Source organism: Enhydra lutris, unplaced genomic scaffold (assembly GCF_002288905.1).
Source record: "Enhydra lutris kenyoni isolate GAN:26980312 unplaced genomic scaffold, ASM228890v2 scaffoldscaffold21, whole genome shotgun sequence".
NCBI lineage: Eukaryota > Metazoa > Chordata > Mammalia > Carnivora > Mustelidae > Enhydra > Enhydra lutris.
In genome coordinates, this window is record NW_019154105.1 from 73,288,104 (window position 1) to 73,304,548 (window position 16,445).

A 16,445-nucleotide genomic window follows, 5' to 3' on the forward strand; every position below is an offset into this window, starting at 1 on the left:
CTCTGCTTTGGTACTCATCCACTCAAAAATTCAAGCATCTATCTATCCATGGCAATTATGTTTTAAAACTTGCTTCAATGAAGACAAGTTACCATGACATCCAATAAAACTATTGATTTTTTTTCTTTGAATACCAGCATCTCTGGTAGTACAGTAGCAGCATGATTTAAGTAGGGAAAAGTCTGTCATAGACTTTGAAGAGTCTTGACAGAAGCTTGGCAAAGGTCTTGACAGAAAATTCAAACCTAAGTTCTTCCCCTTAATGTTAAGATGGGGGAAAGTTCATCTTTTTGCCCTTACATAGTTGTTTCCTTCTTCAAGCTAAGGAAAAACTCAGTACTATAAAATATTTTAAATTTCAAAGACAGTGGTCCTCAACGTTGGCTATACCTTAAAATCACTATGGGGTATGGGGGAAAGGAGACAACGACCCATGCCCAGGCCTGACTCCAGATCATTCAAATCAGAATCTCTGCAGGTAGGCCCAGGTATTGAGGGTTGTCTGTTTTAAATAGTGCTCCTGAGACTTTAATAAACAGGGTTAAATTTATGACATAAAAGGATTAAATTGCCTACCTTAAGATCAACTGTAGACCACAACTTCTCCTTGTGATGAACACTGGCTGTAGGTCATGTGACTAGAGCTAACCATTGCAGACCTTACCCCAGTGTCTCCTTACTTGTAATGATTAAATGTAGAGACAGTAGGCTATAGACAACAGAGCTCTCTAGACAGGTGGTTGGCATGTGTGTTACCAATCCCTTTAAAATGTTGGAAAGATGAAAACCAACCACTGAATGACAATCTCTGTAGTGACTTAATTCCACGGGATGGGATGTTACCTGGGTGGCTGGTTGCTAAAGACATGAAGGATGAGTAGATTCACTGCTAACTTATGCGACAATGAACAGGCAACTGAAAAAGTTAGAGGATGGTCCTCCAGTCATCTGCTTCCTACAAGGCCAGTCACAACCATTCCATTGACAAACTACAGGAAAGAAACAAAAATTAGATGTGAGAAATGTACTTAGAATAAGTAAAATATAATGATCTGTGGTATTTTGAGGAAATTCCCAAAGACCAAGAGAGAAGCACAAGATGAATGGGAATACCCTAAATCATATCTAAGCAAATTATGCTTAACAGTAAAAAATGCCAGCTGAACACGTTTCTGAATACTTCTACTACTGTTATTAATGCATAGTAAATTTTATTAGAAGTTAATGAAGGGAAGAATTTGCATTTTATATATCCATAGTTCAGAACTTCAAATATAAGATATGGGAGATGTTTATTTTTTACTTCTTTAAATGGCTCCCTTTTCATTTTTAAAGATATCATACAGTAGTCTGTCTACTAGAAGGCAAGTAAGTAGTTTGAAATAAAGAAAAAAAGTGGTAGCTAATTTAATTACTCATTATTAATGAAGAAAAAACAGAGTTCTGGAAAAACACTTTAGAAAACCCAGCACCTATCTCAATTGTGATGAAGCATCAAGCATTAAGCAATGGACCTGGTAAACTTGCAGATTAAACAAGTGGCAAGTTCATAAAAGCCCATTAGGAAACTATAGTGGACTGGAAAGATAACACAGAATGGTGTGGAGAAAGGCTTCTTGTTTGTTAAGACAATGCACAACTAGATATAGAAGTCAAATGTAATTATTAGCTGAAAGCAAGCCAGGGGACCCAAATCATATTCCCCAAATCTCTTTGCTCCTATGTTGTTTCTAAATGAGAGGATAATTTGAACTTACTGAGACCAAGCTGATTTAGCAACAGCAGTATATACATCACAGGAAAATTTTCATCACATATTCAGGCTCAAGATCACTATTTTTTAGTTAAGAATTGTACCACCTGTGTGAAATAATACAGACTGTTAAAAAAGACACAAGGCCTAATATAAAAAAATATAAGAACTACATTACAGTCTTTGTTAGACTGCCAAGTACCAACTTTACTTTTGCTTTACAAGCCACCTTTAAACAGTCCATATTGTTTTTGGCATCTAGCACTCTAGGAAGAGCACTGAACATTCATATTGCAAGCTTGACTATCACTGACAATTTGGTAAAAATTCTGATATCAACAGTACCAAATTTTTTCTTCTGGCTACAGTCCCAAGATGGTGTCATTTCAAAGGCAACTGGATAAACTGAGGCTGCAAACCGTGAAGACCCACTTTCTACCCCATACTGCTCCCTTTCTTCCTGCCTACCTTTATGTCATCATAAAAGGAGAACTTGATGGAGGTAGTAGCAGTGTTAACTCAGCTATATAACCTACAGTATGTAAGATACTCTTCCGCTTTATTGAAATGAGCATTTTCTCCCAAACCTTCTGCACACTACCAATACTTTTAACATCCACCCTGTAGGCTGCATACTAAAAAAGGTGAAAGTGCAATTCAATAAAGAACAATGGCCTTTTCCAAAAATGTTTTATTGCTACAAGTAGTGAGATTTCTTAATCATCAAAATTGGAACAAAACCTAAGGTTTCAGCTCCTTATGGGGCAATACAGCCATTTCATGTGACTTTGTTTTTAATTTAGTTTCGGCAGTAGATTCAACAAAGTTTAGATGGTAGCTGGATGGCATCAAGAAAGCTTGCCTATAACTTCAAGTGGAGCATGAGCTAGAACACGAAGACTACCTTCCATCTGACAGGTCAGTCTTTCTTGGAACTCATTTCTTAGAGTTATTTCAAAATTTAAGGCTCATAGTTACTATACACGTCATCTTGTAAGAAAATTTAACACTTCACTTTTTACCTTTTCCCAAACAGACTCTACACATGGCAACTGGAATATTCCTAGAAATTGTGCAGGAGAGAGACTTCCCTGAATTTATCACCACCTACCTGAAACTAGACCACAATTTCTGGCCTCCTCTTACAATCACAGCTTTAATTTCACAGCTCTAACAGCAACACACCATGGAGTACAAACATCACTGGAAAACAAGGGCCTGATAAAACCCACAGAAAAGCTATTCCCTAATATTGGGACTACTTTTAGCCATACTATTATAGATCACACTTTGTGCATAATAAATATAGAAAAATGTTGAAAATGTAGGACTCAACCATCTAATTAAAGCTGAGTAAACTAACCTAGTCGGAATTTAATTTTTAAATGAGAAATGACAAGAGTAGTAAATATAAAGAAAAACAAAAATAACTTTACTTTCCTATGTTAATACAGGTCAAGGGACCCTTTCTTCTGAAAAGGGTTGGTAACACCAGTTCTCAGCAATAAACATAAGGCACTTGTTTAGAATACAACATCACTGCATTTTCCCCCCCACTTGTTTTTCTAACCCTGTTTTCCCCCACAGTATCATTTGGAATTAATAGAGTGAATGAGGCAAATGTGAGATGATCCAGTTGATACTACTCAGAGCAAGACAGTACAGTACAATGCTTTAGGGTTGCTGTCTGGACATAAAATGAACCCTGTCAAGATCTTCTGACACCAGACAATGTATCCACTATCAAGTAAACCTGAAAGAAAATAAAATATTTATTCAATAGTTCCAGTAAAATTGGGTTGGAGTACAATATACATGTTAGGAATTTAGCTCCTCACGGGTGGCATCTGCATCAAGAGTTCTGAGTATTTATGAATTTTCATTCTAAGACAATCTACATCATTTGAACATTATCAAGACAAATATATGAATTTCATTTCAATATACAGTAGAGTTTAAACATAATTCACACATATACCCCTATTATATGGCTGGTGCCTCCTCCCAACACCTCAGTAGTGGCAGAGGTAGCACTAGTGTTCTTTCCCAACAATAAGAACTTCAGTTGCCACTCATAGGAGAAGTTGAAAAAAAGTTTGTTTGTTTGTTTTTTGCCATCTGTTAAGATGTTCCTGAGACAGGGCCAGTTAAGAAAACATAACAAAGCACTGGAGTTCAGTTTGTACTTCTCTTTACATCACTAATTCGTTAGACTGGGACGCGGAATGCAGGTCACGTACTATGAAAGGTTGAGTTTAGCACAACTGTTCAGTCAGTAGGAGCAGAAGGTCTCCTGAAAATTCCCTTTAGAATATACGTCTTATAAACTTAAAGTACCACAAAAAGGTCAATTATATATACAATTGAGTCACTTAATTTGCTCGGATCTTGCAAACGCAATGAGAATATTGAGCCTGAGGCTGGATCTCAGTATATAGGTTTAACATTTTAAGGCTCGTTTTCTCCATCAAAATCGCATTATTCAGTTTTCCTCTCAAATGATGAGTTAGGAATTACATTCATAGTACCTGCCACCATCCTAGCCCTCGATGAAATCTTAATGCAGGAGAGGCACTACACCCGCATTACGGAGTTCCCCTGACATCGGCACTTGGCCCATCCTAAACGCTCCCATCAGCACTAGTTGTACAGCACATTACATTGCCTCTGGCTTGCACCTCTGTTTCCACCTGTGTATTTTCACAGAAGCCCAACACAGATTAGTTGAAATATTCACACAACTGTTTTTCAAAACAATTTATTGCATCATATTTGGTACCTTATGTTTGACAACAAAAAGGAAATTACATTTGTAACTGCAGGAAAAAGAAGCTGGTCTGTTATTGAAAAAAAAATCTTGGGCCCTTTAAAAATTACAAAGTCTTGGGCTTGCCTGAAACGACTGAGCAAGAAATATATTCTTAGAAATGTAGGGCTTCAAGTATTACAAACCTGTGACACTGTGGAAAAATTCCAGAGGTATCTAAACTGCAGCACTTTTTTTCTGCATATCGTGAACAAGGCCTGCTGAGGTTTTAAACTATTAGTCTCTTGATCAGTCATAGAATGGTAGTCAGGAGTTCTGCTCTTTAACTTCAAGCCACGGTAGATTTTCTTTTTTCACTCTTGGGTGAAAAAATTCATGCGTGCTAATTAGTTGGTGCCACATCACAGTGCATTTGGTTCTTGCATTACAGTTTTAACAAGTTTGGCCAAAACAATGCTGAAAGGTTTGCATTGCTATTTTAGTTCTTCAAGTTTTAGTTAAAATTGAGATTGTTCCAACTGGTTCCTTCAGTTAAAAACTGTGGTACAAGAACACCAAACTGATCATGTACAGTGAATTTTGGAAACACAACAAGCGTATTGAACACCCTCTAGGTTTCTTATAGTTCTGCTTGGTATCTATATGTCCCAGCTTCTACAACATCAAGCATCTGTTGTAGGTTTCTCTGTAAATAGTGATTCACATTGCATACTTCCTATGGTCAGAATCAACCCCGTAACAAAATCAGTCAGATGCTAAAGCCCCAACAACTCTTTGTGCTCAGTGAAAGAATCCAGTGCTAAAACAGCGTTTTTGCTGTCTGAGATAGAGTAAAATCTCACAAGACAAATTTTAAAGTAATATTTCTGCCACACACCTGCTTTGTTAGCTGTAATAGCCTCCAGATTTTATATAAATTAGTTAAAAAACATGGGTGGGTAGGTAGGAATAGAATAAGGTATCTTCTTTTAATCCCTCAATTTTAGCAGCTTTTAATTTTTTAAGAAACTGAACCTATATCCTGTAATATGTTAGATATTTTATATATATTTTTCAGCAGGATAAAAAAACGTAAAACACTATTTGAAGGCAAGAACATTTACTCTTCTCATTCTGTGTAAGTTAGAGCAATGCAGCAGGTGCGTGACAAAAATATTATACACTAGATATGGTCCAAAGTCATTCCAATTGCTTGTTTAATGATGTTCAAATTTCATTGGCCAGTTCTTCAGTTTCTGCAGAACTATCTCCATTAACTGTGATCTTCATATCCTCTTCATATCCAGGAGGCATGAAAGCCAAAGCATAGGGGAAAAGCTTATGACAATTTGCTCTATAAACTTCAGCAGCTTCTTTACAGTCTCCTAGGCTACCATCACACAAGGCTTCTAATACCTCCATACAAGTCTAAGGAAAGAGAAAAGGTCATGTTATAACTTGTCAAAGAAGAAGTTTGTACTGTGAATTCATTAGACATTTCATTATCCACAGATTTTTCTAAAACACACATATTTAAGATACACAAAAGCATTTCACTTGCACATATATATCCCATAAGAATTAGTTTCTTTGGAATTGCAGCGTTTACACAAAAGGATGAATTTTGTTGGGCAAGCAAAGTGTGCAGGGTGCTGCATTTAAAGACCCACTCACTCTGAGCAAGTGCTCAAACACAGGTGGAAACCCTGCCTCAGCCCAGGCTGGCCCTGTATATAAATGCAAAACTTTCTATGGTAACGTCAGTTACTTACACCTTCCACAGTTTTGTTTTTTAAGAGGCTTAGAGATAGTTGGCAGTATCAAATATTGTTTTTCATCCTTGTATTCAAATTGTAGTACTCTACTAATGAAGCAGGAAAGGAAATCTCAAACCAAAGGGCATATACACAAGAAAAATTTGTTCATAAAAACTGACAACCGTTTCAACCAAACCCCTTAGTGTATCTTCTTATATTTTAAAATATCTTATATGTTGACTTGCATTTCCTATGTTTTATCTTTTCACCTAAAAAAACATTATGTAGTTTGCAGATATATAGTATCCATCAACTTCGCCACTCTAGAAATGTTCTAATCCAAATGATGTATTAAAATATTAGCAATCAAAAAGTCAAATGTTTCTTGGAAGGTATTTACTTCATTTGCTATTAAAGCAATATATCAAATGCTTATTTTGTCTGGCTAATTATCACAGGAAGTAACACTATGTCCTTTGTTTTTAGTCTAAACTAGAATCTGTATTTTGCAAGACATCTATTTGTCTTTTACTCTATTTAATCTCATGTTACATTACAAGTTATGAAATGAGTGTTTTAATTTGACCCTTGGCATATGCATCTTCAACATGTCAGAATCTTCACCGAGGGGGATGCCTGGGTGGTTCAGTCAGTTAAGCGAATGACTCTTGGTTTCAGCTCAGGTAGTGATCTTGGGTGGTACTATCCAGCCCCGCATGGGGATCATTCAGAGTCTGCTTAAGATTGTCTTCTTCCTCTGTCCCTCCCAACTCCTGTGTGCATGCATGTGCACTCTCTCAGTAAATAAATCTTAAAAAAAGAGCCTCACAGAGACCACTGCTTGCTCAAAAATGCAGATAGGGCAGCGCCTAGGTGGCTCAGTCGGATGCGCATCTGACTCCTGATTTGGGTTAGGTCCATGTTCTCGGGGTGGTGAGACTGAGCTGCCCTGCTTGGGATTCTCCCTCCCCCTCTACCCCCCTCCCCAACTTACATACACACTCTAAATAAATTTTTTTAAAAATGCACAGATATGAATGAAGTGAAATCTAAAATTAACTATGGAATATATGATTTTACTAAAACATATATCTAGAAAAAAATAAGTAACAGATGTGGAACTAGCTCTTGAATGCCAGGTAGTCTGCTATGTGTGTGTGCACACATAGACAACCGTACATAAATTTAAGATAAGGTTAGTTTCTGATATGTATTCATAATGGTTTGGTAAACAGTATGCATAAATAACAAAAAACAGTTACCCTGGTAAAAATTATTCTCTTCGTAAAAAGAGAAATTCTCATTAAAAGAGAAACAGAGAAGTAATCAGGTACTCTTAACAGAGATTATGAGAAACTCTTTACCTGGAGGTTTCTGTTAGTGAGGGATTCATCAAGCGTTGTTGCCAACTCTACAGCTCGCTTCTGACTAGAAGGATCTAAATAATATACCATTTTGGCAGCTAAAGGACAAGTAAAAAGAAAATCTGTTTTATTTCAAAGTAAAATCAGCATCTTATCCTCTATCCATTCAAATATAAAATGTAACATATATGTGTACTCAGTGAGGCACTTTATTAGAAAAATAGGAACAGTCATTTGAAACACTGTTTAAAAAAACCCTGATAGACCAAAAATAGCTTAAACTAGGATTAAAGTAAAAAAAACTATGAAGAAATAAAATATTCTAATAATAGTTGTGTTTGTGCAGCGGAACCATGGATAGTTTTCTTTTTTAAAATGAACATAATTTCGGGACGCCTGGGTGGCTCAGTTGGTTGGATGACTGCCTTCGGCTCAGGTCATGATCCCGGGGTCCCGGGATCGACTCCCACATCAGGCTCCCAGCTCCATGGGGAGTGTGCTTCTCCCTCTGACCTTCTCCTAGCTCATGCTCTCTCTCACTGTCTCTCTCTCAAATAAATAAATAAAATCTTTAAAAATAAAATAAAATAAAATAAAATAAAATAAAATGAACATAATTTGGAGCTGAGGGGAACACTCTGCAAAATGTGATGGGGATGGGGATGTGGGAGGGAGATATCCAACCTTGATGGTATGGGCCATAAAGCTGAATTCAGAATTCCACAAACGCATACAAAGCTGCTTGCATTCTTAGCCAGGTATTCTAAAAGCATCCTACTAATGCACTACCCACACGGTCCCATCAAGTCCAGACTCTGGACTGCCAGCATGGACCCCCGCCTGTGAAAAGGTTTCTAGTGTTCTGCATTGTTTAGTTTAATATCTTATATAAGCATGAGAAGTAAAAGATGATGGTCACATCCAAGTGAATTTTAAGAACACACTGAAGGGAGAAAGGGAAAAAAAAGAGAATGCTCCTCCCACCTTCACTATATGTAATGTACAGCTAAATGCAGTATACTTGCTTTGTTGTAAAGACAATGCTGAACCAGGAAAAACTACTGACCTTGTTGCACAGGAATAATTTTGTCTAAAAGATTTAAAAGTTTATAGGAAGCATATTTAAGCTGCCTATTTTCATAAGACTAAAATGTGAGATAAATGCAATACCTCTTCCACGAGAAATATGTAACCTTGTCACTGATCCATTACGATAAAAACTGAAATTGTTTTAGAAGGTTAAGATAAAAAGAAAATAACGTGATTACCTGATAATCTGTGTGGCAATGAATCAGAATTCCTTTTTAGAAAAGTTTCATTAAAATTCTTTGGATTCGTTGCTCCAAAAAGACGATTCATTTCTTGTTTTAATACTGTTCTAACTGTATCAGGTAAATCTTTACTTTCACACACTGCTGAACAAATTAAAAACAAACTCAATTAATAGTTAGATACTCTGATACAGTTTGCAGAAGTTAAAAAATTACGTGGAAGAGTCTGATGAAATACAGCAATTATATGTAAAAACTAGATGAACCTACTTATAATCCAACATTTAAAGAGCTTATTATATAAATGTAAAGAATGTGTGTCAGCAGAATAATCTAATGATTTTCTAATAGCATTCAAAGACATTTCATTGATAAATGATTCATTTTCAGAAAAAAACAGAAAGCAAAACAGACAATGAAAGATGTTAATTCTGCAGCCTTCCAAGCCCAAAGGGCTGCCCCCCTCAACTTCAAATCAAGTCTGTAAAGTAGGGGCTTTGATGACACCTACCTGATAAATATTGTCACAGTAATTATGCAGTGCTGAAGACAACAGAATTTTCCTCACCTCCATCTTCTATACCCAAGTAAGGCATTATAAAATTTAGCAATTTTAAAAGACAACATGACTGACTTCATTGACCTTTATTTGAAGGGGCTATTTAAACTGAGTTATCACTATATAATAAATTCTAAAGGATCAACAAAGTATTTTCCTGTAATGACTACATGCTAGTAATAATCTTATTTCCAGGGCTTGGGATTTAGAGATGGAAAAGCTGACCCCCCGCCCCAAACGCTGACTGAATTTTGGTGTGCTTTTTTCCCATCATTATTTTGGTATAGAGAGAGAGAGTCTGAAGCTTTGAGCCAGACAGACCTGGGTATGGATCTAGGCTTGGGACAAGTCACAACCTCTCTGAACTTATTTCTTGATCTGTAAAATTGAGGAAATACCTAACCTAAAATGATCACAGTAAAGAAAGGTTATATATAAAAGAGCTAATTATATAATAGCTAAATATATAATTTGACAAATTATTATTACTTTTGTCATAGATTGAAAATATATCTTCCTTATGGTTAGAAACCATGGTGGTCACTTTTCAAATATTGTACTGATGAATATGTATCCTATGTACTTAACTCCTTATGTGAAGCAAAAGTTGCACAGAACACTAACCCTAACTTTGTGCTATGCATTCTGGTATTTTCTACTCTATTTCTATTTTAGATTTTCAAATGGTAGTAATGACTTACTAAACTGCTTTCATTATCTCCCTAATGGATCACTATCCTAAGTTTAAAATTAAACATGAAATCTTGGGTAGCAAACATCTACATGAAATATTCGACATATAATTATTATGTACCTGAATAATTAATTATAGGACTTTTGTTGGTTAAATAACATTTCTTCTATCATTCTATAGAATTGAGTGGTTCAATTAAATGAGGGCTTTTTTCCCCAATTAAATGAGTTATTAAAGAATATAGCTTAAGCTCCATCATGGCTGTACTTTCAACTTTTGCAATTTATCAGTATTTGATTTTCAGGGGAAGCAGAAGTACAGAGAGAACTGAAAGAAAAGTTGGTAAAATAGATTATAGCCATTACAATGAACATTATGTCAAAACCACAGGTTTTCTATAAAATGTGGTACTTCCATGGACTTTGTTGGTTTGCATTAAGTGCTTTCCGGACACTATATGAAGATGGGAAAGTAACCATATAGTTACATTACAGTTGGTTACAGGTGGAAGCTAAGCTTTTCATGTTTTTATGCTCTTTATTAAATGTGTTTTCCTCAGATTAAAACAATCTTCCCAGCAAAATCAAAACTGCTTTAAAAAAAAAAAAAAAAGCCCACACAATTAAAAAATCTATATATTCGGGATATATAAAGAGGAAATATTTATGTAACTTCCAACTTCCATTAATAGCTATTTCCAAAAATATTTGTCACTAAATCACAAAATGTTTGAGGCTGACTCTGTTTACTCCCCTGTGTTATGTAGATTGGAACTGTAATTTCCAGGAAGATACTAATTACAACAACAACAAAACTCTGCTGCAGTACAACTTAAGAATGTTGTATGGAATTCTATAGAATGCAATTTTATCTGTATCTTAAAGGAAAGGAGCAACCTCAAATGTCACAATCTATTAGATAAGCTTTTATAGCTAAAGACTAGTGGGCTGCCGGATCAATCTAAAAATCCTTTGAAAGTGATTAAAACAAAAAATATTGAGGTCTCAGGAAAATAAAAAATCCCAGACTACTTATCTCCCTTGCTACTTCTGATTGAACAATGTCTTGTGAATCACGGAAAAGCAATACTTGATTGAGGGAAGGGTAATAAAACCTTCTCTAAGAGGCTTTTGATTTGAGTCTTTCAACATCTTAAAATTAAAATAATGGTTGATTCATCCTAAAGTAGATTAAATTAAGTTAGTAATCATCAATGGTTAATAGTCGCATTGAAAAGGGGTCTGATTCTTAGCAAAAAGAATTTCTCTGGGGCACCTGGGTGGCTCAGTGGGTTAAGCCTCTGCCTTCGGCTCAGGTCATGATCTCAGGGTCCTGGGATCGAGCCCCACATCGGGTTCCCTGCTCAGTGGGGAGCCTGCTTCCCCCACCCTCTGCCTGCCTCTCTGCCTACTTGTGATCTCTCTCTGTCAAATAAATAAATAAAATCTTAAAAAAAAAAAAAAAAAAGAATTTCTCTGGATTCCCAGACTAGCTGGCATTTTCGTTTATAATTTGGGTAAAAAATGTTCATATTTTCGGGACACCTGGGTGGCTCAGTCGGTTAAGCTGATGCCTTCGGCTCAGGTCATGATCCCAGGGTCCTAGGATCAAGTCCCACATCAGGCTCCTTGCTCGGCAGGGAGTCTACTTCTCTCTCTGCCTCTGCCTGCTACTCTGCCTGCTTGTGCGTGCTCTCTCTCTCTGGCAAATAAATAAATAAAATCTTAAAAAAAAAAAAAAAAAAAAGCTCGTATTTTGTGTAAGCTAAAGACTACTCACTACTAGTTAAAGGACAACCTAAAAGTGATTACCACTCAAAACAGTAAAGTAGGTAAATGAGTATTAATGAAGTTTTTAGGAGAGAAATACATTAGTACAGAAGAAAAATAATCTGCAAATAAAAGAAAAAAGGATTTTGTACAAATGACAGAGGAAAAGACAAAAGATTAATTGTAGAACAAGATGACCAGTGATTTTAAAAGCATGTAAGTGAATAATGAAACAACTGAATACCTAAGGTCCTATCTTTTACTTAGCACGAGCAGGAATGTAGTAGTTTAAGTTGCTCTAAGTCCTACAACTTAAAAAAAAAAACAAAACTTGAAAATCATCTTCATAATTAAAAGGGGGAAAGGAAGATGACCTGTATGGTAAATTACTATGTAGCAGATACTAATTACATTGGTAGTATAACAATATTCGGAGGATTTTTAGGGTACTCATAACCAGATTAAAATGAGTATATTTACTTGGAGAAGTTTCTATAATAAAATAGGTGTTGATGCACCTTTTTATCCCCATACTTCCCAGAAAGGTGTTACTATGAGAATTTCTTTGTGAAGAAGGAGTTAGTATAATATAACTTGACATGACAAACGTGTTCTTGAAAAATTACTTCAAAGTTAGTGTTTTTTTTTTTTAAGTACCAAATATATTAGTTAAAGGAACCCTGTGGGGTATATCAAAGATGCCCCTACTCTGTGCCTTTGTAGTTTCACAGATATTTTTATACAGTACACACCTGTTTTTAACAGAGGTAGTAAGCAGTCTACCCAATTCTTGAAGGCTTTTTAAAGAGACAGTGCATCTTTATCACTCCAAATTATCACTTAACTGTCTAAATTTCGTCAAAATCAAAATTATTATGTAACTCTCTTCCTGACAATGCTGTCAGCTAAACATCTGGAGCAACGGGTATAGCTAACAGGGACACAAAATAATTCTACTCTTACATCAGGACCATCCTGACTTTGTTCTTCTGAAGTCCAAGAGCATTTTAATTCTTGAAAGAACTGTTCCAAGGAAACAGTCGTATGTTCATCAATCCACACACATACTGTAAGTAAATATATTCAGATATGCCACTTTTAATTCCTATTTCAAAGGTTAGTCTCCAAATCCATAGAATTTTATGTATTATTTTACTACATTTTAGGAAAGAGCTGATTACAGAGAATAAAGTGTTTATATTAATTCTGAAAACAGCTTAAGTGCACTCCATCCTAACCAGGAATGGATTTAAGACCATTACTCTTGGCCTTCATCTTCTGACTCACAATTTCAAAAAGTTTAATACAAAAAAAAAGACTAGAAATTTTATTTTCCCTAAATACAGCAATTCTGGGCTGCCTGGGTGGCTCAGTGGGTTAAGCCTCTGCCTTTGGCTCAGGTCATGATCCCAAGGTCCTGGGATCGAGCTCCGCATCGGGCTCTCTGCTCAGCGGGGAGCCTGCTTCCCCTTCTCTCTCTGCCTGCCTCTCTGCCTACTTGTGATCTCTGTCAAATAAATAAATAAAATCTTAGAAACAAAATAAATAGGGGCGCCTGGGTGGCTCAGTGGATTAAAGCCCCTGCCTTCAGCTCAGGCCATGATCCCAGAGTCCTGGGATCGAGCCCCACATTGGGCTCACTGCTCAGCGGCAAGCCTGCTTCCCCCCTCACTCTGCCTGCCTCTCTGCCTACTTGTGATCTCTCTCTGTCAAATAAATAAATAAAATCTTTTTAAAAAATAAATAAATAAATAAATAAATAAATAAATAAATAAATAAATACGGCAATTCTTTCTTCTATTTTCTATAAGGCGGTTATGTTATTTATTAATTTCATAATTTAAGAATCTGAGAAACGTTCTATGATTCAGTGTCTAGAACAGGAATCATTTTTTTTGACAAGCATAAATATAATTTAAGGTTTTATTTTTTCTCAGAAGTCAAAAGAATGTTCTTAATCAAGACAATTTAGCATTTCTCAAAAGACTGATTGGGATGCCTGATTTACTCTCATTATTTAAATATGTATGGATTCATATGTTGAGTATTCAGCAACGAGATAGGTAATTTAACAGTATTTGCAGATTGTTCTATTATAAAGATTCAGTCACTTAAAAATTAAAACTACCACCATCACTTGACTACAGGAATACTTTACTTTAAATGTATAGCTCTTTAGTATAAAGAATAATACGAAGACCTGAGCTCTCATTCCTGCTTCATTACTAATTATTTGTGTTACCTTGACTAAGTCATTTAATCTTTTAAGGTCCTAGATTTCTCAACTATAAAATGAAAAATAATTAGCATAAAATTCTACCTTTTACATTCTCAAATTCTTTAGTTCTACTTCACATTAAAAGTAATATATGGATCTTACTATGAAAATATTTGAAAAGTAGTGACTACCTTAAAGTTCTTTTAAATCTATATTTAGTAACAAAAATTTTATGACTCTAGGAATTCTGAAAATAGATATGCAAGGAGGTAGCTAGTCAATTTCAACGAGATTTTTCAATTTTAGAACAATTTATTAAAAAGCTTTACACAATGAGTATGATTCAAAGTTTCAACTTACATGTAACTTTTTAGAAACAGGAACAAAGGTGATTCTCAAATATCTGGACTGAACAATTCTATATCAAAATCATGTAACATTTCTAGACTTAAAGACCTTCATCACAAAGAAAAGAATCCTGCTTTTCCCCTTAGCTAATTTAAAATCCATCAGCTTTAAAACGATTGAGTTTATGACAAAGTTAAATAGAGCACTTATACAGTCACTACCCACTACTGTAATCAAATACTTAAGTAATGTAAAACAAAAACATACCAGCACTAAAGAGTCGAATCATACACTCATGAAGCCAGGGATGACTAGAATCAATAGCAAATGCCCTCTTTACTGATTGTAGCATCAAAAGAAACTTTTCTATAAAAAGAAAAAGTAAGATATATTTTGATCATTTGATAAAATAAGCTGCCCTCCTTTGGAGGATTAATTTAGAGAATTACAAATAGAGAAACTAATTTAGAGTCAATCATATGTGAACTGCAACATGACTGAAGCAAATGATTTCCTCAGATTAGAACATTAGCTAATATTTTCCACACAATATTCATTAAGAAAAAAATGTTCAATGAAGTACAAAAAATTTAGATAGCATTCAATGATATTTGAACTCATGCCATATAAACAAAATTTAAGCCATTTCTTAACCTCCTAATTTAATAGAATGGATTTTCTGCACTACTTATAAAACTTCATTATTTATACTTCAGACTAGCTCTTTTCTTGGGTTTTGTGACATTCAGATGAAATGGTTTCCCTCCTACTTGAGTGTCCTCTCCTAATCAATCCCTGGTTCTGCTTCCTCCTCGAAAGGTACGATATTCACTAAGGTTATGTTTTCAGTGATTTCTCATCTTTCTACACTATCCCTACACTCACACCCCCATGTTTCCCAAGCTTCATTAGTGTTTCCATCTGTTGAATGGAAATTTCACCTGATTACTCACTGCACTTCCAAGTCCCATCTAAAAACTAAAAACCACTTCTTTGTTAAGACTTCCCCATTTGGTACCATTCTCCAAATAACAAAATTCAAAATTCCAGGCTCCTCTGACATTTCTTTTTCCCTTACTCCAACACTCAGAAAGCTAAAAATACTGCCTTATCACACAACTACAGTGAATTCCAAATGCTGAAGAGCCCTTCAGAGGTTAGAACACAACCAAGAAGCCAATTGTAAGGAATTCAGATTGCCCTTCCCCACTTTAAGGAGAACAGCTTTTTTATACTTCAGGATTCTGTTTAAGAACATTTGTTGTATTGCAGCACATGGGTGTCTCAGTAGGTTACATGTCTGACTCTTGATTTTGGCTCAGGTCATGAACTCAGAGTCATGAGATCAAGCCCTGCACTGGGCTCCTCCATGCATGGAGCCTGCTTAAAATTCTCTCTCCCTCTCTCCCCCCAACCCTCACACAGCTCCCATGCTCTCTCTAAATAAAGAAAAGAAAGAAAGAAAAAGAAAAAGGGGAGTTGTGTTAACTTTTCTTTAAAAGTTTCTAAATTACTGGACTATTTATTAAATTTCTTTTCCAAATTACAACACAATCATTTTGGAAAACTGAAATATAATGGAAACCACTGTAATCACTCAAATCCATCAAAAGACCATCTGTTATTTTTTTTATCTATTTCTTCCTGGCCCTTTCTCTATCTTACATACCCATGTAAATATCTTAATAAAAATTAAAACCAAACTATAGTTTTGTGTCCTATTTCCAAGCAATGCTATATAGCAACCTTTACCCAACATTATTATTAATTACTTTGGATAAACTTGATTTTTTAATGGATACCCTATAGAGGTACCATTTTATTCAATCTCTTTTAGAACAGTTACACTGCTTGGAGCAAAAACCTTCTGTCAGATCTTACTAACCAATTTCTCTTCCCTTCAGGATGCGTCACCTTAATGATATACTTTTTTTTTTTTTTTTTTAATGAACTACCTGGATTATAG

The 16,445-nt window shown here is 35.4% G+C and overlaps 1 protein-coding gene across 2 annotated transcripts in view; it reads right to left on the reverse strand.

The window, feature by feature from the left end:
- Positions 1-3,501: 3,501 nt before the first annotated feature.
- The window catches only part of LOC111149127 (N(alpha)-acetyltransferase 15, NatA auxiliary subunit), an 82,513-nt gene continuing 69,569 nt past the window's right edge, over positions 3,502-16,445 (reverse strand). The window contains exons 17-20 of one of the 2 annotated variants that reach the window (XM_022506061.1): positions 14,747-14,845; positions 8,889-9,032; positions 7,621-7,718; positions 3,502-5,927 (exon numbers count right to left, since the gene is read on the reverse strand). In XM_022506061.1, the coding sequence (XP_022361769.1) occupies positions 5,727-5,927; positions 7,621-7,718; positions 8,889-9,032; positions 14,747-14,845 (542 nt within the window). In that variant the 3' untranslated portion in view covers positions 3,502-5,726. Of the gene's footprint in view, positions 5,928-7,620; positions 7,719-8,888; positions 9,036-14,746; positions 14,846-16,445 lie in introns of both variants that reach the window. The other variant, XM_022506060.1, reaches the window with a different exon arrangement.